The sequence below is a fragment of the Salvia miltiorrhiza genome, chromosome 6, assembly GCF_028751815.1.
Source record: "Salvia miltiorrhiza cultivar Shanhuang (shh) chromosome 6, IMPLAD_Smil_shh, whole genome shotgun sequence".
Classification (NCBI taxonomy): domain Eukaryota; kingdom Viridiplantae; phylum Streptophyta; class Magnoliopsida; order Lamiales; family Lamiaceae; genus Salvia; species Salvia miltiorrhiza.
This window is the reverse complement of record NC_080392.1, coordinates 42,994,866-43,017,304: the sequence shown is the minus strand read 5'-3', so window position 1 is coordinate 43,017,304 and position 22,439 is coordinate 42,994,866. Positions and strand designations below refer to the sequence as shown.

At 36.6% G+C, this 22,439-nt stretch overlaps 5 protein-coding genes across 8 annotated transcripts; 3 read left to right on the top strand and 2 right to left on the bottom strand.

Moving 5' to 3' along the window:
• Positions 1 to 286: 286 nt before the first annotated feature.
• Positions 287 to 4,399, bottom strand: LOC130989749 (ultraviolet-B receptor UVR8). Of its 3 annotated transcripts, none has more exons than XM_057913835.1 (9): positions 4,240 to 4,399; positions 3,859 to 4,139; positions 3,076 to 3,269; positions 2,508 to 2,555; positions 2,144 to 2,216; positions 1,728 to 1,899; positions 974 to 1,405; positions 705 to 896; positions 287 to 625 (listed from the first exon to the last, which is right to left on the bottom strand). In XM_057913835.1, the coding sequence occupies exons 2-9, from the start codon at positions 4,112 to 4,114 to the stop codon at positions 595 to 597; spliced, it is 1,398 nt and encodes a 465-aa protein (XP_057769818.1). In that variant the 5' UTR covers positions 4,115 to 4,139; positions 4,240 to 4,399; the 3' UTR covers positions 287 to 594. The 3 variants fall into 3 exon arrangements, with proteins under 3 accessions (XP_057769818.1, XP_057769819.1, XP_057769820.1); XM_057913836.1 differs by having other exon boundaries at positions 995 to 1,405; positions 4,240 to 4,396; XM_057913837.1 differs by having other exon boundaries at positions 995 to 1,405; positions 3,859 to 4,372.
• A 6,294-nt stretch (positions 4,400 to 10,693) lies between these two features.
• Positions 10,694 to 13,239, top strand: LOC130989748 (uncharacterized). The gene is made up of 8 exons (XM_057913834.1): positions 10,694 to 11,047; positions 11,354 to 11,495; positions 11,592 to 11,711; positions 11,804 to 11,850; positions 11,969 to 12,094; positions 12,552 to 12,636; positions 12,796 to 12,852; positions 12,939 to 13,239. Exons 1-8 carry the CDS (start codon positions 11,001 to 11,003, stop codon positions 13,011 to 13,013), a joined length of 699 nt encoding a protein of 232 aa, XP_057769817.1. The 5' UTR covers positions 10,694 to 11,000; the 3' UTR covers positions 13,014 to 13,239.
• A 1,439-nt stretch (positions 13,240 to 14,678) lies between these two features.
• Positions 14,679 to 15,821, top strand: LOC130989746 (glutathione transferase GST 23-like). The gene is made up of 2 exons (XM_057913831.1): positions 14,679 to 15,262; positions 15,363 to 15,821. Exons 1-2 carry the CDS (start codon positions 14,939 to 14,941, stop codon positions 15,714 to 15,716), a joined length of 678 nt encoding a protein of 225 aa, XP_057769814.1. The 5' UTR covers positions 14,679 to 14,938; the 3' UTR covers positions 15,717 to 15,821.
• A 455-nt stretch (positions 15,822 to 16,276) lies between these two features.
• Positions 16,277 to 18,014, top strand: LOC130989747 (glutathione transferase GST 23-like). The gene is made up of 2 exons (XM_057913833.1): positions 16,277 to 17,377; positions 17,541 to 18,014. The coding sequence occupies exons 1-2, from the start codon at positions 17,069 to 17,071 to the stop codon at positions 17,904 to 17,906; spliced, it is 675 nt and encodes a 224-aa protein (XP_057769816.1). The 5' UTR covers positions 16,277 to 17,068; the 3' UTR covers positions 17,907 to 18,014.
• A 5-nt stretch (positions 18,015 to 18,019) lies between these two features.
• On the bottom strand, positions 18,020 to 21,633 carry LOC130989745 (E3 ubiquitin-protein ligase At3g02290-like). Of its 2 annotated transcripts, none has more exons than XM_057913829.1 (5): positions 20,869 to 21,633; positions 19,959 to 20,388; positions 19,249 to 19,681; positions 18,760 to 18,869; positions 18,020 to 18,313 (listed from the first exon to the last, which is right to left on the bottom strand). In XM_057913829.1, exons 2-5 carry the CDS (start codon positions 20,073 to 20,075, stop codon positions 18,287 to 18,289), a joined length of 687 nt encoding a protein of 228 aa, XP_057769812.1. In that variant the 5' UTR covers positions 20,076 to 20,388; positions 20,869 to 21,633; the 3' UTR covers positions 18,020 to 18,286. The 2 variants fall into 2 exon arrangements, with proteins under 2 accessions (XP_057769812.1, XP_057769813.1); XM_057913830.1 differs by having other exon boundaries at positions 20,774 to 20,879.
• Positions 21,634 to 22,439: the final 806 nt, after the last annotated feature.

Here is a 22,439-nt window from a genome sequence, read left to right as displayed (position 1 = left end):
TAGAGTGTAAACCGAATCATCCATCATAGGCCAAATCATATAAAGCAAACATTTCATTAAGTTACACTTCCATTGTCCCCATAAGAGTGTGCACTTTTTGCCATTTTGGCACGTTTGAAAACAATGTGCATTTTTCTTTTCGATGCCTCTTCTTCCACTAATAAAAGTGGTATCTCCTTCTACTAATAACACATTCACTAATGTTTATTAAAACTCCTGCCACCAACAATCATGCACACTCCTATAAGACGGATGGAGTATTATTTTATCAATTATGCCTCATCACTCGAACCAAATCCAAATGCTACCTTATTAGATAAAGGTTAGGCAAATGATAATAATACAATTGTAGAGCATTCACCTAGCAAGAATGCCAAACTGGTGCTTGTTACAACATTTACAGACAACAGAATAAGTAGCAAGGTTTCCTAGTGACCTAATAAACATCATCTATCTCTCAAATGAAGACAACATACTTTTAAACCTACAACTAAAAATAGTATTGCTGCTGCACCCACAATTCACAAATAATGCTGTCACTACCAATAGGTGAGAATCATGTGCATTAATTCAATCACAACATTCTCTCTCATTCTAGCAAACTCCATCACTCAGAAAATGCTCTCTGCACAATTTAGGATGAGTTTTTTAGCTATATTTTCTGATACACATTTCGAAGTAATTTTGCAGACTTTACTTATTACCTCAATCTTTCACAAAGGCGGGCTAAAGCATCCGATCCAGTTCTTGAGGCAACATCCTCAATCTCTGACGCATTCGACTGATTCACGTTGTTTGCAAGTGCAAATTCACACAGCTCCTTCAAAGAAAATGCATCGGTGAGTACTGCTGAATGGCCTCCTCCGGCAGCTAACTTCCGAACCTCCCCGACACACCTATGCGAAAGAAGCTTCTATCAACATTGGTCCTCACAGTTAGTTTATTCACTTCTTTATATAAGCTTACACCATACCAGTCAATGGGAGAAGGATACCATGCGTACGTAGACTTCTCATTAGCGGCCTGGCCATAATTATTGTAACCCCATCCGTATATTCTCCCTTCGTTATTGCAAATGAGTGTGTGGGAATGGCCACAGCAGACGAGTCGAACACCAAATGGGATCAACAACACAGGTAAGTTGCGGAGCATCGTTTCAGATCCATTAGGCGTGCAAGAAAAGAATCCTGTAAGAGGACCAATGCCTAACTGCCCGGCCTGACCTCCACCCCAAGCATACAAAGCTCCTTTGTCAGTCAATGCACATGTGTGCACACCGCCACAGGCAACATCCTTGATAACTATCCCATCAAGAGCAACTACACGCCGAGGCAACAGTTCCTTATCACCACACTGAAGTGAACAATGCCCAAGTTGACCCATGCTCCCAAGTCCCCAAGTATAGCTGCCACACAAATATGAAATCATGAAACAAATGGGAATTAGGCAATAAGTGAAAACCCCCAAATAAGGCATATGAAAAAAATGAAATAAGTGTCAGGATATTCAACAACGTGTATTGAATGCACGATACATTAATATCATGTCCTACAACTCTGGACCAATCCAACAAAACGATGTTTAGGTGTGAGAACTCAGAAATCTAATAATGGAACTATATGAACTATCAACTATCTCTGTGACAATTGCACTCCAAAATGTTTGATAAACTTTTCCAAACATATTATCCTAAAATCTTATGCCTAATAGAACCCTAGAACACTTACACCTCGCCTGAGTCCGATATAGCAGCAGTATGGTACTCCCCACATGAAACCTGGATAATCTTTACAAGCTCGGGGGCTTCATCAAGGAACCTAGCATACCCTTTAATTAGACGAGCCCCCTGAAGGCCTTCACTGGTAATACCTCTGCCGAGCTGACCATATACATTATAGCCTGATTTACCAGATCAGTGACAGAATTCTGATTAATATATATGGAACAACCATTATTAGTAGTTCCAATGTTATAAGTTTATTTAGGCAAAAGACGTACATAACAACTGAAACATAGTACGCATCAATGAGTAAATTCAAATTGCAATCTAGTATCAGCACAAACAAGTACAACGACATGCACACAGAAAAAATGAATACTTTTATTATGCTAAAATAAGGAACTGCATTTCGGCCAACATTACCCCATGCTTGTAGCAGGCCATCTTCTGACAGAGCAACCACATGAACAGCTCCACAAGAAACTTGGCGAACTACCTGGAACAAGGAAGAAAAGAAATAGATAATAGTATATAAGGACATGTACTAGAAAAAACCTTCATGTATAAAAGAAAAAATAAAGATTCAACTGCCACATTCTATAGATAGTTTGACGCATGTAATAAATAGGGTCGTGGTACTTGATGTGATCTCAGAGCCCAGATTGAAAACCTTGTTGAGGACAGTAAGGAAAAAGTTTGGATGCAAGATTCCAAGATAAATATAACACGTTCTTGCAATAGAGAGTTGGTAAGAAAATGTATGATTATTTTGAATAGAGTTGCATACTGTGTCCGGTGCGAAGGCTCCCCAAAATAGGCGTGGGCAATTAGAACCCTGTGAATGAAGAAACAAGAAAATTTACTTAGTCACGACATAAAAACACACAGTAAGGGACCCCAGGGAAGGGTTTTCTGCGGAAAGTGATTCACTAGAAGAAATTTCCTCATATCTACACAAAATCTCAAACTGGAAAGGCAACTCAAAAAAGTTCTCTAACTGTATATTCCTGTACCTCTTTAGTTCCTAGTATTATTAATAAGTAAGCATGCAATGTATAGTAGATGTTATCAGCCTAGGTGCCACAGAAATGATAACAGAAAAAAGTCTGGAAGTATAAAAAATACTAAAAAAAAACATTAAGCGTATTCACATTTACTGAAGTACATTCTAGTACAATAATATACCTTTCTACTCTATAGTATAGAACCGATGTGACTGACAGACGAAATATACCATGGAAAAGAAAAGGGTTAATAGGAGCTACTAGGACAACCTAACCAAATAAGAAAAAACCTCTTCAATGACATTGAGTAGGAGTAAAAATTTGCAATCTTAACCAGATCACCAATTGTACCTGATTCTGCCCCCAGACCCACAGTCTCCTCGTTGACATAGAACCATCATTTTCACGCGGTTCAGCAATGGCTGCAGTACAATGAGCCCCACAGGATACAGAGATCGCAAATTCAGACTGCAAATGCTTCACTTTCATTGGGTATTTCCTACCCCTTTCAGTTCCATCTCCAAGCTGCCCATATTCATTGGCCCCTGTCGAGAGATGGCAAAAAACATGATAAGAGCTTTCCACTGGACACACAAACAAACTATTATAATGCACCAGACGGAACTGAATACAGACAGTGACAAGGTCACGAAACTGGCATAGCCAAGAAAAGGATAGTTCCAAATCATCAGGAACGGGCGTGTGAGATTTTCGAAGCTCATAATTTTAGTCAGAATGCTAACAAACCCCATTCTTTATATAGCACCATGCTAGGATCCTTGGACATGCCAATTAACCAAATTCCAATTAGAACAAGACCTCTACAACCAAACAAAGTGCAAACCTCTAAATCACATCCAACTACCAAGCCACAAAATTTATAGATTGCGCATGCAGGGCTCAGCAGAAACACAATTGTACATGCAAATATGAACTAACCCGACTCCACAGACCCAAAGTTCAGCTCTTTCAATCATTCAAATTTGATCAAAAGGAAAAAATATCAAGCAATCTTCTTCATCGCAACGAAGATAACGTATTCTAGCCGCAAATGAACAAAATCAAAGTTGAAAAAAGCATCATCCAATCCACAATTAGGGATTAAAACAAATAGAGAAACAAACTCAACAATACCCCACGTGAAAAGTGAGCCGTCGGAGGCGACGCTGGCAGTGTGCTCGCGACCGCAAGCGATATCAAGCCACCGAGAGTTTCCGCCGCCGGCCGGGCAGCCGAAGAGGTCCATCGGCAGCTGCCGCGGAATCCGCAAATTCCCTTCTTCCTCCGCCCGGCCCGTTTGGCCCGACTGATTGTAGCCCCAAGCGTATATGACGCTCTTGGTCGGAATCTTGGCCAGTTTCGATTCCCCCAATATCTCGTCGATCTCCATTTCGGCTTATCAAATTGGGGATAACCTATCAAACTCGAGGGATAGTCGGAGGAATTTCGAGCAGTGATCAGAAATTCCCGCGAATCGAATTGATTTAGAGAGAGAAATGATTAGTGTATCATTACCTTAGGAAGAATTGAAGTTGATTTTCGAGGCAAAATATGTGTCGGCGTTCCGATGAAGATGGCGAAAGAAGGGGGCGGGCTGCCCGTACGTGATTCCAGATTCCTGCCCGAGCTGCCCGCTCCACCGATTATTTTCCAACGCCAGATTTATAGCTTTCTTTAGATATGGACTAGTGTTGTCCCCGTGCTTCGCACGGATTAGCACCTTTATGTTTAGATAAATTTATATAATTAAAAGTATTTAGTAAAAGGAGAAGTAGCAAATAGCCTCTTATCATACAACCCCTAACATGTTTACTTCTCTATCTTTTGATTTTGCGCTCTTAGTCCCTCAACATATCATAAAGAGTGCAAAATGCTCCCTGCTATTAACGGACACTTAACACCGTTAAGTATTTTTCAATTTTTTATAATTTCTTTCTAATATTTCATACTTTAAGCATATAATTTTTTTGAATTTAAATTTAAATATTTGTAATATTTTTTTAAATAAAATCATTTTGGAATACACACACACTCTCACTGCGTTCTTGTAACAATTAAAGTTAGATGAGATTTAATATACATATATATTATCAACAAAAAAAATAAATCGTACCAATTAATATATAGTATATAAAAAATAAAACATAACAAAGATAACCTTGTATTAATTAAAAACACAAAATCATACACGATATATGGAAGTAGAAATAATTCGATAGACAAAGATAACCCTGTACTCCCTCCGTCCACCAAAAATATGCCACGTTACTTTCGACACGGATTTTAATAAAATGTGAGTAAAGTTGGTAGTGGAGTAAGGGTCTCACTTTAAATGTGAGTGGAATAGTGTGAACTCTACTACTAAAAATGGATGTGATATATTTTTTGTGGATGGACAAAAAAAGAAATTGTGGCATATCTTTGGTGGACAGACGAGTATTAATTAAGAACGCAGTGAAAGTGTGTGTGCGTATTCAAAAATGATTTTACTTAAAAAAATATTACAAACATTTAAATTTAAATTCAAAAGTAATTTATATGATTATAGTAAGGAATATTAGTAAGAAATTTTTTTTAAATACTTGACGGTGTTAAATATCCGTTTAGAGCATGGGGGTATTTTGCACTCTTTATGATATATTGAAGAGCTAATAACCCAAAATCAAAAGATAGGGAGATAAACGTGTTAAGGGGTTGTATGATAGACGGCTATATGCTACTTCTCCCTTAGTAAAATAATACAGATATAAACATACACTAAACTTTGATTAAATAATTGAGGTTTTGGCAAATAAATCACAAACTTTTTTGAATTTACAATTTTAAAGTGACTTTTGAAGTGTGGCGAATTAAATCACCATCTTTTCAATTTTTGCAATTTTATTCCCTTAATTTTTTTTGATTGTCGGATTAGGACTATAAGTTTAAAAAAATAAATTATCTTTGTAATATATTAGGGTAATTGTTATATTTAATTTAATTAAGTAGATTCTTACTAATATGATAAAATAAAAAAGTATTATAGATACTCCATATAATAGGTGCGGACTTTTCATAGGAAATCTATATTCTAAGGCCCTGTTTGATATGGGTTTAAAAGCAGGATAAGTTAAATTAATATGGATTTATGTAGTGTTTGATATTATGTGTTACTAATATGGTCAACTCCAGGTTTATCCCAAGACCCCATCTTATTTTGTGGGATTAACCCACACTAATTATCCCACCTCCCCCATGGGATTAACCCACACTAATTATTCCACCCCCTCCATAGGCTACTAATTTAGGTATTTGATATGTTAATCCAACCTATTTCAATGGATACCAAACACTTTTTGGGATTAATTACCAATGATATCAAACACCCATCTGAGATTAGAAATCATGACTAATCCACACTAAATTATCAGGATAATTTATATCCTGATTAATCCAATACTGAAAATCAAACGGGCCCTAAATATTGCAACTCAAGATTAAGAAAGAAAATTATCAAACATGCAATTCAAAACACAAACATGAAACAGACGTACAACTAAATAGCCAATTGACAAAAATATTCCTAAAACTATTCTGACTCCAGAGCAAATATCATCTTCATAAAGTGAAATTAATCTATTTAGCACTAAACATTTAAATTTGGATAACTCTTTGAACAATTACATTATAGTTTAAAAGGCAACAATTTTCTACAACATTAAAAGAATTAAGAGAATATAACCAACAATTTGACTCATAACCAAACCTACCATCAACAATCTCATAACTTCTTCTGGTGTTGAAACAGAATGCATTATACCGATGATGTTTCTGTGACGACCTTGACATGATTCAAGGATGCTCAACAATCCCCACATACAGCTCGGTTCATTTTTCTCATCAACTTCTTGAATTCTTGATGATCTTCTTGCCATGACTAATTCAGATACTCATAAATGAGCTTTACTACATGTAAAATCAGAAACTGCATAGAGAGAAAAATCAGCAGAGATGAGTGGAGATATTCTTCAAACAACTCACTTAAAACTGCCCATTTTTCAACATCTTCCCCATTTTCATGAACTTTTTTTTTCAAACATGTCATGGGAGACCTAGTCAGCTATAAAAAAATTCATTACAAAATAATATTCTTCAACAGTGTTTCTACCTTCCATTTCATAACATTGCATACATTTTTTTCTTCTTCTTCTTTTAAGTTAAAGTTAAGAGCAAGACTAACTGATGCTTAATGCAAAACATGCAAAAACAAAATTCAGATTTGGCCTTGCAATATCTTTCAGCAATTGCATATATTCCAGTGAAATATAAAATGAGATATGAATTTAAAATTAAAAATTTGGCAAAATTAATGAAGGAGGGTCACCTCTTTGAGCTTGTTAGCATAAACCTCAGAAGCAAGAACTCTCTCTCCGAACAACATCACCGCCTCTTCAACCGACCGGAAAGGGGCGCTCGTGTCGATCTCCGTCTTATTTTCCTTCGTCACTCCTCCGCCTTTCATCTAAAGGGGCTTTCAGAATTTGCAGATATAATAAATTTTTTTTCAAGAAAACCACATCCTGAACTACACAAGCTATGTTTGGGTGTCTACTTATATCAAAATCAACAATACCATAAAAAGCAAAAAGAGAGAAGAAGACATCATCTACTGCAAATTTTTATTTTTGTTGGATAAATTGTGGATTTCTTCGGTTCAAATATCATTTATCAATAAACAAAAACTGCACATTACAATAAAGAACACCAGCAAAGCAAGGAGAGAAGCCATTATTGGCCATTTTTCAGACCTTTTATTTGCCCAGAGGAGTCGCCGTTGGCGTTTTTGCTTTTTTCTTCGGCGAAGGAGAAGTCATCTCCTCTCATCCATCAGGTGGGTGGTGAAGACGTCGACTTTAGTGAATTCGCCGGAGTAATTTTTTTGATGTCTGATAGGAATCGCGATTTTCTATTTTTCATCGAAGAAGGAGAAATCATGTCACCTATGAAGCTATTTCCCTATGCAGACTGAATCGGAAGAAAAGAAAGAGGGGAGGCGACGGAGGTTGAATCGGAAGATGGAGAAGCCGCGTAGAGGAGGCGACTGAGAAGATGGAGAAGGAAGAAAAGAAGAATAACTTGTGTGAAAACCAAAAAAATCAGGACAAATGAAAAGACTTAACCATCAACTTTAGAAAGAAATAGGAAAAGACAATTTTGTCCAAGTATGTTTAGGCGGGAAAATTTTGAAAGACTACTTTCCTTTAGTATAATAGATAGATTAGTGGTTCCGTACAAACTAATTAATTTTTCCCAGCATTTTTTTTCTTTAAGTAAAGTACCTTTTAAAACATAAAATAGAAACTATTTTCAATTCTTAATTAAATCATTAAAATTTATAGTTGATTCATCATCTTATTGGATGAATTCATGATTCTGAATTCGAATCTTATAGGTAGCAAAAAAAAAAATTATTTTTCACAATTCATATATTTACACACCGAATTCATACATGTTCTACATAAAATTTATATATTTTAATTAGTTCGTATTTTATATGTAAAGAAGTGTTTATACCTAGCCTATAAAACTCATCCGTCCATTTCTCAGTCTTCAGTTGAGATTAAGATCAGAGAGTATTAGTTGCTCATATATATATTAGTTAGTATTATCTTCATCTTATCTTCAATAGCTGCAGAGAAAGAGGATATACGAAAGTCTTGAGTGAGTTTCTGTGTGTGGGGTCATGAGATTTGAGTGCTTCACAGATTCTGGGGGTTTAAGGCCTGTATCTGTATTTGTAATCTTTCATTGTTTGATTCAATAATATCTTAAGAGTTGATCTTGCCGTGGACGTAGAATTTCGATCCAAACCACATAAATTTTCTCGCATTGAGTTCTGTTATTTTCTGCATTAATTTATACGTTCTTGGTCGCTTCTTGTTATTTGTTGTGTGTGGCGATCAGATCTTACAAATTGGCGCCGTTTGTGAAAACCAGAGAAGGAGGAGGATCCACGATGCACAACAAGATTTGATGTAGAAAAGATTTCGGGGAAGAATGACTTCGGTCTTTGGCCTATTAAGATGAAGGCCATGCTCACTCCGCAAGGATTGGTTGAGACGTTGAAAATCCATAAGAATTCTAAGAAGAAAGAGCATGATCCAAGTCTAGTGCATGGAGTCGAGGCTCCCTAGCATTTTCGGGAACTCGTGCTTTGATTCGTGCATAGCAAGTAACCTTCGGTAGTCGGCCTCGTCAGATATTCCGCGCTGAAGATGCGGGCGATTGCTCGGAAAAATTTCTTCAAGCACAACAGCGACGTCGACTTGGCAATATGCAGATACTCGTCGTATTGATCTACGACACTTTATTCGCGAGTTGTCGAATTGCAACCGTACATTTCTATAGCAATGTGAATCTCCTAATAGCATCATGGCACTATTGAAAGTAAGGATTTAAGTCCAACATATTGACTATGCGCAAGAACAAGGACCTCCACATACAAAAATATCGCCAAGAAAATGTGATGAAACTAGAATCGATGGAATAAACAAAATTATAAAGAACACGAAATTTATGTGGTTTGATCATAATGATCTACGTCCACGGAGGTCGCCCGAGTAATTTCACTATATTCCGAGAGTTACATTTACAAAGTACAGTAATGAGAATGAATGAATCCCCCTAAATCCTATACATATAAGTGACTAAGTGGGCCTAACCCTAAAACCCACTAAACAAGCCCAAATAATTGACATGGCTGAAATTGACACGGATGAAAATTGGCATAGCTGGAACGACATAGTTGACTGCCATGGGTGGAGTCTGCCACCAATGAAAAATATCCTGGCTGGAGTCTACCACGGGCGGAAAATATCCTGGCTGGGATCTGGCACTGGTGGAAGTTGCAGTGGCGGATCTATGTGGGGCGGTGGGGGTACAGTTGTACCCCCAATATTTTTTTAATAGTAGTAGTATTACATAATACCACATGTTTAAATATTACTACAAGCCCCAACCGAGTTGTGAATATATGTTTGGGCTTTGGGCCTGTTAAGTTAAAAAAACGGCGACTGAGTCTGAATTATGATAGAGTAAAGAATATATATATATATATATATATATATATATATATATATATAAACAAAATTAGAGAGAAATTAGCAAAATAGAGTTAAAGGAAGCCTCTGCACTACACAACAAATAACTTTAAAAAAAATAGTGTGCGAATTTATTAAAAATTTTGGAGGTAAGGAAAATATTTTATTAGTTATAAATTCATCGCATCCTCTATTTTTTTATTTACAATTCGATTCTTTCATCAAATTTTAAGGTATTATAATATAGTTTTTTTTGGTAAAATTAAGGGTATTATATAGTGCAAATAATTTATTTGATAAAATGACAAACTTATGTGTAAATTATATTTTTGCCTATTTGATATCCGAACTTGCTTATGTTTGTGAATAACTTTAAACTTTGGTTTATATATATATATATATATATATATATATATATATATATATAGAATTCTTATATTCGTGTATTGAGTATAGGAATGGCAAGTGAAACACCCAAATAAAAAAAATCAAAAAGAATGATAAAACAATCCGATCTTCGACAGTTAATGTTCAAAAAAATGAAATCTCAAGAGGGTAACTAAAAATAAGTCACCTCAACTCAAGAAAATACTATGAATTTGGGTGGTTAAAGTAATACTAATGGGAGGATAAAGAACTTATTTTCGTACCCCCAATTTAAAAATTCTGGATCCGCCACTGGGAAGTTGACATGGGTGGAAATCTCCACGGGTGAAAGTTGACATGGGTAGATTTCCACTGGTACACATTTTACTTCTCATCAAAATGATTCACCAAATACTGGATCGAGAGCAAAGTAATCTCGATAAAGTTGTTGAGCATATCAGCCTCACGATCGCCATGAATATAGAATTTTTTATTCACTCTGTTTTATGGAGGGCTATCGGGCATTACAAAACTCGCTATTTCCATAAAGTCATTCACAAGTTGTATGAATCGAAGACCGGGAGAAGCGTTCGGAGCTGGGACGGCCGGAACCTCATCGGTGTTTGAATCGAAGGAAGAGTCGGAAGAAGACAAAACAGAGCATGGTTGCATTGACTTTATTACCCTCAACTACTAGCGGGTCGTTAGGAGATTCCTTTCAGAAACACAAACGGAATATTTATCTATATTTTTTGCGCGGAGAGTTTTCATTTAGTCAAACGTGAAAAATACGCATATTTAGACACGATTCTCATCATCCAGAAATCTTGTATGCTTCGCCACTGTTCCAATAATTCTCAGCTTCTTCGGATTTCCAGGTTTGTTTCTCTCTCTCTCTCTCTCTCTCTCTCTCTCATATTCTCAACCTTCGACTGGAATTTCAGCGAATATTTCTCATGAGCTCGTTTCATAACAGTATCCCTCCCGATCCCTTTTCCGCTCTTCCCAATTTTACACAGTTTCTTGGATTTTTATCTGATTTTTCTGTTTGAATCAACGAATGAAACAAAACCCATGTCATAAAACGTGTCTAAATTAGGAATTATCATACAATTTCGAAAAAGCTTGATTTTTTAATCGCAAAAGAAGAAGAAGCTTGATTTCTTTCTTCCTGAATGTTCTAGATCAATCTCGATGAGTAGCAGCAGTGTAAAGAAACTCATTAAGATCGATGTCGTTGCCGACACCGTCTGCCCATGGTGCTTCGTGGGCAAAAAGAATTTGGACAAAGCAATAGCTTCATCAAATGATCAATACAATTTCGAGGTCCCAGATCAATCTTGTTCGTTTATTTTTTGCCTTTTACTTGTTATTGTAAGGATTCTTGAGTTTCTATGTGTGTTGTGTTTGTTTCGATTACAGATCAAATGGCATCCTTATATGCTTAATCCAAATGCGCCAAAAGAAGGCGTTGTTAAGAAGGATTATTACCTGAATCGATTTGGGCCTCGCTCTATACAGATGGAATCTCGAATGGCTGAGGTTCTTCTTTTTATTCTTGGTGTTCATTTCATTGTGAAAAGGAAACAATCTCTTGCTTTCTGTTTGATGTTACTTTGTTATGGTTTATGTAGATTTTTAAGGGCTTGGGAATGGATAATTATGACACATCAGGACTCACGTAAGTCGAAATTGCATTCCTATTCATCATCCCTTTGTTTATGGAAAAATGAAGGTTTCCATTTGAAATAATGTCAATGTTTTATCTATGAGTATGGCTGATTTTCTTGGATATGCAGTGGGAACACACTGGACAGCCATAGGTTGATATATTTTGCCGGGACACAGGGGTTAGACAAGCAGCATAAACTTGTCGAGGAGCTTGGTGTAGGCTACTTCACGCAGGGAAAGTATATAGGCGACAAGTGAGTGAATTGATCTTTGAGATTTCATAACACTTTGTTAGCTTTATGTGCTTCTCTTTACCATCAATTTTCTTCACTACTCAGCGTAGTTATGTGAAACAAATCGTTTCTCAAGTTCTTATGCTTCGACTTTTTCTTTCATATTATGGAAGTATGAGCTTATTAGAAAGTCCATCTGTTTGTTTGCTCTTTGGAAGTGTTAATATCACTATAGTTAGGGATTCTGTCATTTTGTAGTAGCCTATCATCTAATATATCTCTTGTTGGGGACGTTAATTTTGGTGAATTTATGACAAGATCATTTTTTCGTTAGAGTTGGTGGATCTAATGAAACCCGTACTCTCCTTTATTCTTGGTCTTGCACACAATGAAAATGTTGATCTATTGTGCTTTGTGGCATCAAACATTTGATGAGTATTGCGTGGATGCTCGTTAACATGGTTCTCGTTATCTGAAGGGAATTTCTCGTGGAGTGTGCCAAGAAGGTCGGAGTAGAAGGAGCAGCCGAGTTTCTTCAAGATCCCAACAATGGACTCAAGGAGGTATAATTCCAACCAGAAAAGCTTTTCATGGATTAGATTAATCAAAGATAACTCCCTTTGCCACATATAATTCAATCTAATCCACATTCCAGCTTAAATGGACAAGCTTTTCGTATATCTTTGCAGCACCAATTTTAAGTTTGTCCTTTTTCTTGTAAGGTTAATGAGGACCTTAAACGCTACGCATCACAAATCAATGGAGTCCCTCATTACACGGTAAGTCTTGCTTAAAACACTGTGAAATCACCGGGTGCTATCATGCACAAGAGAGATTTGATAACTAAAAGCTACGGCTATTGCAGATAAACGGTAAGAACCAGCTGAGTGGAGGTCAACCACCCGAGACCTTCCTACGAGCTTTTCAAACGGCTGCATGACTGGTACCTGAACCAAACTGAGGAACAATAGTCTCTTTGATGAAGTGTTGGTCACTTTCCTCGTCAACATATGTTCTGTGCCAAGTCTTATTTAATATTATGTGTTTGAGGTGGTCTGATTTTGTAAGATATTGTGCTGCAGACTTCTAATGTCTTGATTGTGTGATTGATGATATAATATGTGGTGCTCCTAATCATTCAATGGTAAATTATTTTATTGTGATCATGTTTCATTGAAGTTGTGATGAGATTCAATGAGATTAAAGGACTTGTAAAAACCATCAATGTTAGTGCAATTGGAAGATAATTGATTTGCATATTCCCTCTGTGTTTTGGTTGTATTTGTTCTGTCATGTTTCGGTCTCGTATTTTGTTTTGTTATTATTATAGTTTTATTTTGAAAGTGTTGCTTGATAGTAAACACAATGTTGTGGATAATGTCGTGTGCAATATTTCAACTACATTGTTAAAAATAGCAACGGATGAACACATGCAAAGTAAATTTTTCTACAAGTCCAGATGATCATCCAGGCAAATTTTTATTATAGTCTATTATATTTAAGTTGTATTTTGAATTTTCTCACCCATTTTTTAAGTACATAAATATTTCAAAACTTGTTCTTAAATATGTAATCTCACAATTCACTACGACATAAATAACTAAAGGACCATAGCTAGTTAAAGAATGACTTCTAACTCTATAGTTACCTAACATTCAAATGTGTATGGGATCCTTCTTCTCATTTTATCAAAACTTTCTTCGAATATTTATCAATTTAAACTCCTAAATGAAACTTGAAGGTAACAAAGTTTGTGTAGTGTGTTCTTCATCTTTTTTTTTCAAGAATTGGTCAAGTATGAGCTTCTACATTTAGGTTTGTTATGTTGAACAGATAGATGTGTGAAATATGTAATAAAAACTTTTCTTGTGCTTTGCAGAGAAAAACTTTCATGCTTGTGGTTGTAGTGTCAAGATCAACTCTGTATGTTCGTAATTTTGTGAAGGGGCAAAATGATGAAGTATACATCTATTTTTAAAGACAAAAAATAATATATACCCATATTTTATAAAATATACAAATTCTACCATTATGATTTATGACTATTTTGCCTCTATATCGATTGAAATTTAGATATGTTAATAGTTAAAAATGTCCTGTAATGTGAAAAGCTCATTTTACAAAAACAATGATTCTATGTCCAAATTTACGTGAAGGGTCTAATATATGTCTGAATGTTGATGGATTGACTTTTTTATTCGAGTAATATAGAACAATGAGATGAAGCTTTGAATCTATTAAGTAATGCCACTTTTGTCCTTTCAAACAAAAAATAGTAGTACTAATTTTATAATTTTCTTTTATAATGAGCATTTTATATATATATTTTTTTATTTTGGGAGTAGATAAAAACTAGTGTTAGAACATTTGTTCACTTTGTTGAAAGTATCCAGTATTTAGTACTCCCTTCGTCCCATTAATCTTGGCCTTTTTTTTTTTGGACACAAGTAATAAGCAGAGTTAAATAAATGGAGTAAATGCGGTGGCCCACATGTTTAGTAATTTTAATTAGAGACTAATTATGTCCTAAAATGGTAACAGATCAATATTATGGGAGAACCCGAAAAAAAAAACATGCTAAGATTATTGAGACGGAGAGAGTAATAACAGTAGAGAGTGTTGTGTAGGAATTTCTTGGTTAAGAGAAGATACACATATGACATCACCCCAATCAACAAGTATGTGTACGTTAGCTGTTGGTTGCATTAATGTGTGAGAAAATGATAGGAAATTAATAGTGAAATATCAAGGAATAGTCATACATCTTTGACTGGAAGATCACCACTAGTTGCTTGGAAATAATCAAATCTTAGCCTCTCCACTATTATTATAAATTGACATAATCTTTAGTTTCTTACATCATCAATGGAAGAAACATCAAACAAAGTAATTCTGTTTGGAACTGAGGCAAGCCCTTTTGCTCGCAGAGTGATATGGGCACTCAAACTCAAGGGTGTCGACTATGACTACGTCGAAGAAGATCTTTCCAACAAGAGTCCAGCCCTCCTGCACTACAATCCAATCCACAAGAAGGTTCCGGTTCTCGTCCACGCCGGAAAGCCCGTCGCGGAGTCGGCCGTGATCCTCGAGTACATCGAGGAAACATGGCCTAACCGCACACCCTTGCTCCCCAAAGATCCTTACGAGCGAGCCGTGGCTCGCTTCTGGATCGCCTACGGAGACCAAAAGGTAAATCGGGCCTGCACACGTCGACCTTCTTCACTTTTTTTTTTCTTGTTTTGGTATGGAGCGTACTGATGCATCGTCTCTCTCGTGATCATGCGCGCAGGGTCACGTGTTTCACGGCTTCCTTACGTGCTTGGAGGAGGGCAAAGAACAGGCGGCGAGAGACGTGCTGGAAACGTTCAAGATCATTCAAGACGAGGCGTTGGGAGACAAGAAGTTCTTCGGCGGGAACACGCTGGGTTTGGTGGACCTGTGTTTCGGCTGGCTCACCTCGTTCGAGCAAGTGGAACGAGTCGTGGGCGTGCGGGTCCTCGAGCCAGCAACTCTTCCGAGGCTGCACCGGTGGACGCGGGATTTCAAGGAAGCGCCGGGGATCAAGGAGAATCTTCCGGACATGGAGGCGCAGTTGCCGGAGCTCGAGAGTTTAAGGAAGCATCTTGTGTCGAGCAAGAGCTGATTAGAGTCTTGATAGCAATATAGCATTCTGCAAAACAGTTCAAGAGTCACTAATACTTTGTTTCGTTTTACTTAACAAATAAATCTTGCTCTATGTCTGAATGAACCCTTTGAGCCAAAAACAACACTGCACATACTTCATATCAACAAATGTTGCTACGAAATTCAATCTTAATGATTTCGAAATATATAAAACATAAAGTTGCAGCATATTGAAAGCTAATGACAAAAAGGCACTACGCTCTACTGAGTAAAAAGGACTTATATAACCATCCGCAACACTCTTAACAACCTATCAAACTCTACAGACTAAATGGGCGTTTACTTTCGAGGATTAGACTTGATAGATAAAAATAATATGCCTAATTCCTTGTTTACTTTGATGGATTGGAACTTTGAGATATCTCAAGCAAGACCTTTGATTATTTCAATCATTTGAGTTAGTTTTACTTGATTCATATCCCACTAAAATGGTGGGAATGAAAAAATCCTAATCTTGAGGATAAAAATACTTAATCATGCATCTTATCAATCATGCAAAGTAAACGGCCCCTAAAAGGATCCCACTTTAAATGTACTGATTTTGGAATGTTGAATCAACAGGCTCAGCAACAACACTGAATTCGGCTAAAGACTTTTGCTCTCGGTGAATTAGTAATGAATGCAATGTGGTTCCCCTCTATTTATGGAAGTCTTGAAGTCCAAGCATGAAATGAACGCCCCGATCGTGGCAAATCTGCTTCAGGTGAAGAAGTTATGGCCTCCCAAACTTGAGCACCAAGACTATCTAAACTTGGTTGACAAGTCCAAAACAACTTTAGCTAACTACATTGTTTGACTAGGTCTTCTTGATTCTTTCTCATCCTTTTTTATTCCTGATTATGTTGTATATATAAGACTATATATCACATAATAGGATGAGAAATAAACCTTGATGAAGAAGGAAATAATCCAAATTATTAGAGTTATAAAATTAACTCTAATAAAAACATTATCAAAATCTAACTCAGAAGATAAAAGGACCATTTATTACAAATTACAAACGAAAATTCTCAACCTTTATCCTTTTCCAGTCGGTGAACTAGTACCTTGTTTCCTTGAAGCTACGAACTATGCAAAATCAACGTCATCATCAACTACAAGAATTCTAATGTGAACATATCATAGTGAAATCAAGGAATAAGGCCAACTTGGGCAGTTTCTTGGAAAGGAATAAATCTTGTCTAGCTGTATCACCCACTAGGCCACTACCACTAGTATAAAGTTATAAATGATTTCAAATAAAAGGCACAACTATAAAAGCCACATATTAGCTAACTGTATAGTTTCATAATTTTCTTACCTCCACCATCAATGGACGTAAGGCTACATGGCATGTGGGCAAGCCCGTATGTGATTAGAGTGATATGGGCACTGAAGCTGAAAGGCGTGGAGTATGAGTACATCGAAGAAGATCTCTCCAACAAGAGTGCCGCCATCTTGGAGTTCAATCCGGTTCACAAGAAGGTTCCGGTGCTCGTTCACAACGGAAAGCCCATAGTGGAGTCGGCAGTGATCCTGCAGTACATCGAAGACACATGGCCCGACAGGACACCCTTACTGCCAGAAGATCCTTACGAGAGAGCCATGGCTCGATTTTGGATCGATTTCGGGCAGAAAAAGGTAAAAAAAGATGTTTTGTTTTTTTACCTGTAATCACAGTCAGAACCTAAAAGACAAAAAAACTCAACTTTGGCAGTAATTACAGTCACAAACTTGATTTTCGTTATACCTGTATAGTTGAATCCGTCATAGCTGAAAGATGTTAAACTTCGTGATCATGCAGAGCCTTACATTTTTCGCCTTCTTTCTGACTTCGGAAGAGGACAAACACAAGACAGCAACACAGGTACTGGAGACTCTGAAAATCATTGAAGATGAGGCCCTCGGAGACAAGAAGTTCTTTGGGGGAAACACAATCAATGTGGTGGACCTATTCTACGGATGGCTCGCCTACTCGTTCGGATGCATGGAACAAATCAGTGGAGTACAGGTTCTGCAACCGGAAACTCTTCCTCGGCTGCACCGATGGACGCTGGATTTCAAACAAGAACCTGCAATCAAGGAAAATCTGCCAGACGGCACAGCCCTGTTGGAACACTTCCAAGGGGTAACAAAGAGGTTAAAGTCGAGCAACAGATTCAAGGCATGATAACTTTAAAGAAAATAGTCACATTATGGAATAAATTTTGATGTATGTCTGAATTCTGATTGCTATCAGTTCTAGGACATAAATAGACTAAATTGATTGTTATGTGGATCCTCTTCTCCAAACTATTTAATCTGATTATGGATTTATGCTTTCTTTATGAAAACAATAGCCAAAAAGACCTGTACACTATACAATTACAGTAGAGGAAGTAATTTGGAGGAAAAATTATTATAAGCCAATGGGTGTTTATGCTGAATTAAATCAGCTTACAAAGACTCAAATCAATTCTAGCAAGGTGTGTTCTACATTTTTCTTGGCCTCGTTGTTATTCCTCGCCTTGGTGTTGGTTTCATCCACGACAAGAACTTCACGAATATATATCACGTCGTCTCATTGAACGCCATCACCTAGAAAATCCAACCAAGAGAAATTAGACCGAAAGCAGAGCTATATGCTGGTCACTTCATATCAAGAAAATCATGCTTCTAAATTCAAAAGCTAAGTTCTTATCTCCTGAATGATTTTTAGGACGATAATACAAAAACAAAGATTTTTATTAGTTGGAGTAACAAAACAAAATTATGCTTCTTGTTTGCTCACACACTTTCATTGCAACAATACAGAATTTCTTAGATAGGCTAAGAACTTGGAGTTGAAAAATCGTTGAACATATTAACTCAGAAGATAAGAAAACCAACTATAAAAATTGCACTCAAACAAAACCCATCCTTTTTCAATTAGAAGACTTTTGCACAAAGTTCAGAGCTACACTAAGCAATTATGCAAAAGAAATCTTCTTAAGGGAATATATATATATATATATACACTGAAAGATATTACAGGGTGCAATTACCTTCCCACAAACGGGACATTTGTCGCTTCTCTCCATCCACTCATATATACATCCAAGATGGTAATGGTGAGAACATTCTGTAATTATTTTTGGGTTTTCTGTAGTATATTCTGCAAGAGAAGGATATGTTAGGTGTATAAAAAAATAAAAACTACTGCAAGAATAAACAAGATCAATCCTCAAGAGCAGCAGACTCTAGCCAACAATAAACATAGTTTCAGTGTTACAGCATATTGTTAATAATCAATTATGATGTCCTAACACAAAAGGTAACAGTGTGAAACAAGTTATATATGGTTCCAATACGCCTCAGTAAAGTTGCTTTATACGTAGTTTCAGGGTCTATATACATACATATCAAATCACATATAACAAATTGGATATCCAATTATCCATTGAAAACTCTGCAAGTTGATTACATCACCATATATGAGTGTTTATTATGAATCCAAAGGAGGAATGAAATGAAACAGTATGTCTGAAATTTACCTTCAAGACATGTGGGGCAAACATCTTCCTCTTCTGGCGAAGCATAAATATGAGCAAATCCTGTTGCCATTTTGGAGTTTGAGAGCTTGAATGATAATCTTGAATTATAATCTTTTGATCCTTCTTCACATGCAAACTCATTCCATTTGTTTTTGTTACTCAAGAGTTCTGATTGCTCATCTGCTCCGCTAGTTCTCAATGGCTCACTTTCATCATGCGAATGACCCGACCCTTTCTCTCTTCTCGAGACCAGCCTATCAAGCTGTTGCAAGCGGAAGCTTCTTGGATCTGCATCATAGGGAAGAGGTCTTGGAGGAGAGCGGTACATCTCAGCTAGGGAATTATCAAGAGATACCATAGGATTTAAAGATGATGCTCCCTGAGTGGATGAGGATAAGGCATGCTCTTCCCCTCTATCAAACAGAGATGCATACTGTATAATTCAACATTATACCAAATCAGATTTGCACCCGAATGTATTTAACATCCACATAGATTCATGACATAAAACTGTTAAAAGCAAACATAATATCCAGTGAATTATTTTGTTGTTAAAACATGACAATGATGCAAGCAAAAACGCCATGCTAAACACTCGAAGCACAATGCACATAACTACGGGGTGAAATAATGCACAACAATATATGATATATCGATTTGAGTTCTGAAAGACACACTGATCCATAAACGGACAAGGTTTCATAGCATACCATATGCACAAAATTCTGAAGGAAGCAACGAAGGCATATGCAGTTGCTGTACATTGGGTTGTTTGGATTAGCAAGATCCTCAAATTCATCCCTCAAACAGCAACAAGCAGCACCCATGGCTACTGTCAACACTCAACTCCAACCCCTGAAACCCCCCTTCCCCGCTTTACCCCCTTTACACCTTCACAAAATCTACTTGCCCTGTTGATAACTTCAATCCCTTAAAACTACTGACCCTCTCAATGTCTTCAGAAAACCCTGTTATTAATCACAGGGATATCAAAAAATTTAACACCCACCACCCAAAATGTACTACGAGAGAGGTCCCCAAGCTCGCAGAAGTTGAGCTGGCTTCGCGAACCAGCAGCCTCTCCCCACAAGTAAAAAACACCCAAATGCCTTTTTCTTATAGGGGGAGACCTCAAACAACCTGCCAAGGCCAAAAAAATAATAAAAATTGCATGATCGGATATTGAAGAAAAGAAGCAATTCTCCTAACGCAAAGAAATTGAAATTCCCAGAAACAAAAAATTATACAAATACAAAAGTTGAATTTGATGAGTGGAAGTTTCCGTGCAAACAAAAAAGCTGCAGTGATCATCAATTGAACAGAGATACAGATATAGCAAGAATTTCAGAAAAGAAATTGCAAACAAAGGCACAATCTTTTATGAGTTTTTTCACTTCCTTCAAAACCAAGAAACGGATCATCACCTCAAAATTGCAATCACATCAGCAATCAAACGAAATTCCAAACCCCACAAAAATATTAAATTGGTTCATCAAAAAGAAAGAAACTTTTATTGCAATTGCACCTCTAACTCCCTTCTAGCCCAGCAAATAGCAGTTAAGAGAAACGGATAACAAAATATAATAAAAAATTGAAAGAACAAAAAACACGAGAATATACGAGGCAAGATGATTCTGGAGAGAGAGGAGCCGAATAATCCGAGGTCAATGACACAGAGATGGTATCTTAATATTTTCTGGCAGAGAAGTATTACTAATCTGCGTTTATAAGTAGAGAAGGCGACAAAATTTTGGATTTTGTATTTGTTTTTACACAAAAACTTGGGTTGCCCCCGACCCAAATCCAATCTGCACCCTGACCCAAACCCGCTTAGAATTAAAATAAAAAAATTGTTGAAACCCTTTCTCCTCCATTTTTCTTCGTTCTTACCCTTTCCCAACCCCTTTCTCTCTCTTCTCCTCCACTGTGACTGTCAAACTCATGCAGCTCCCAATTTGTTCCGGAATGTAGCCCGCCAAATTATTCTGCCACACCAGCAGATTCTGGAGCTTCCCTATTTCCGGCGGCAGCGACCCCGAGTACACGTCCATGAGCTCCGAGCAAATGCCAATGTCCGCGGGAATCTCGCCGGATAGCATTGTGGTGTAGAGCGACAATACTTGGAGCTTCTGAAGCCTTTCGATGGTGCGGGGAAGCCCGAGAACCTGCAGATTCCGATTTCGGCGGGAATCTCTCCGTCGATGTCTTGGAATGGAAGCCCGACTTCTGCATAATTTCTGGAACACATTTGAAATCTTTTTCTCTTTATTTCAGGTTTAATGGGGTGGATTTTCTCAAGAGATTATGTTTCAGTCACTCACTAAGCTTGAATCTGCAACTCCCAATTCTAAATACGACTACGGTGGTTAAACACTAATCATTTTTTTCTTACTAATTTACTAAGAAAAATAGTGTTATTTTTAGATATATTAAAAATATTATTTATTAAAAAAAATAGTAATCATTCTTGGATATATTAAAAGTATAGTTTACTAAGAAAAATAATTTTATTTAAATATAGTAAAAGTGTATTTACTAATAAAAATAGTGTCATTTAGATAAATTAAAAGTGTCATTTAAATATAAATGTAGTAGTATCAGTTATTAATGCATATAGTATCATTTACTAAGAAAAATAATGTCATTTATTAAAAAAAATGTCATATACAATGTTATAGTGTCTTTTGTATGAATGCATAAATATAAATACGAACCCGCGACATTAACATGTGAGACGCTGAGACGCGGGTTCAAACCACTTAAGCTAAGCGCTCAGACGATAAATGAGGCACGAATTTAATATATAGTAGGTATTATTTATGGATCGAACCGGGTCAGGTGTAACCCAATTGCACCCAAGACCATCTTTTATTTTTATTGCCGAGGAAAAAGAGGGTAATGAAAATCGCCACAAACATACATACTAGTTCATTTGCAACTGCAACTCATTTGAAGGTAATAAAAATAAATTATACTAATAGTATTTGATTAAAAAAAAATTGTAAACACAAATTTATATGTATTTAGTTTAATAAATATAAAATTGTATACAATTTTAATATTTGTAGATCAAATATATTTGTGTGAGTTGTTATTTTTGTTTGATCCTCTACTTTTCAAGTTGATTCTTGATAAACATACATTTGCCTCTTGTTGTGTCATATTTGATGCTTAGTTGTTTGATCCTCTGA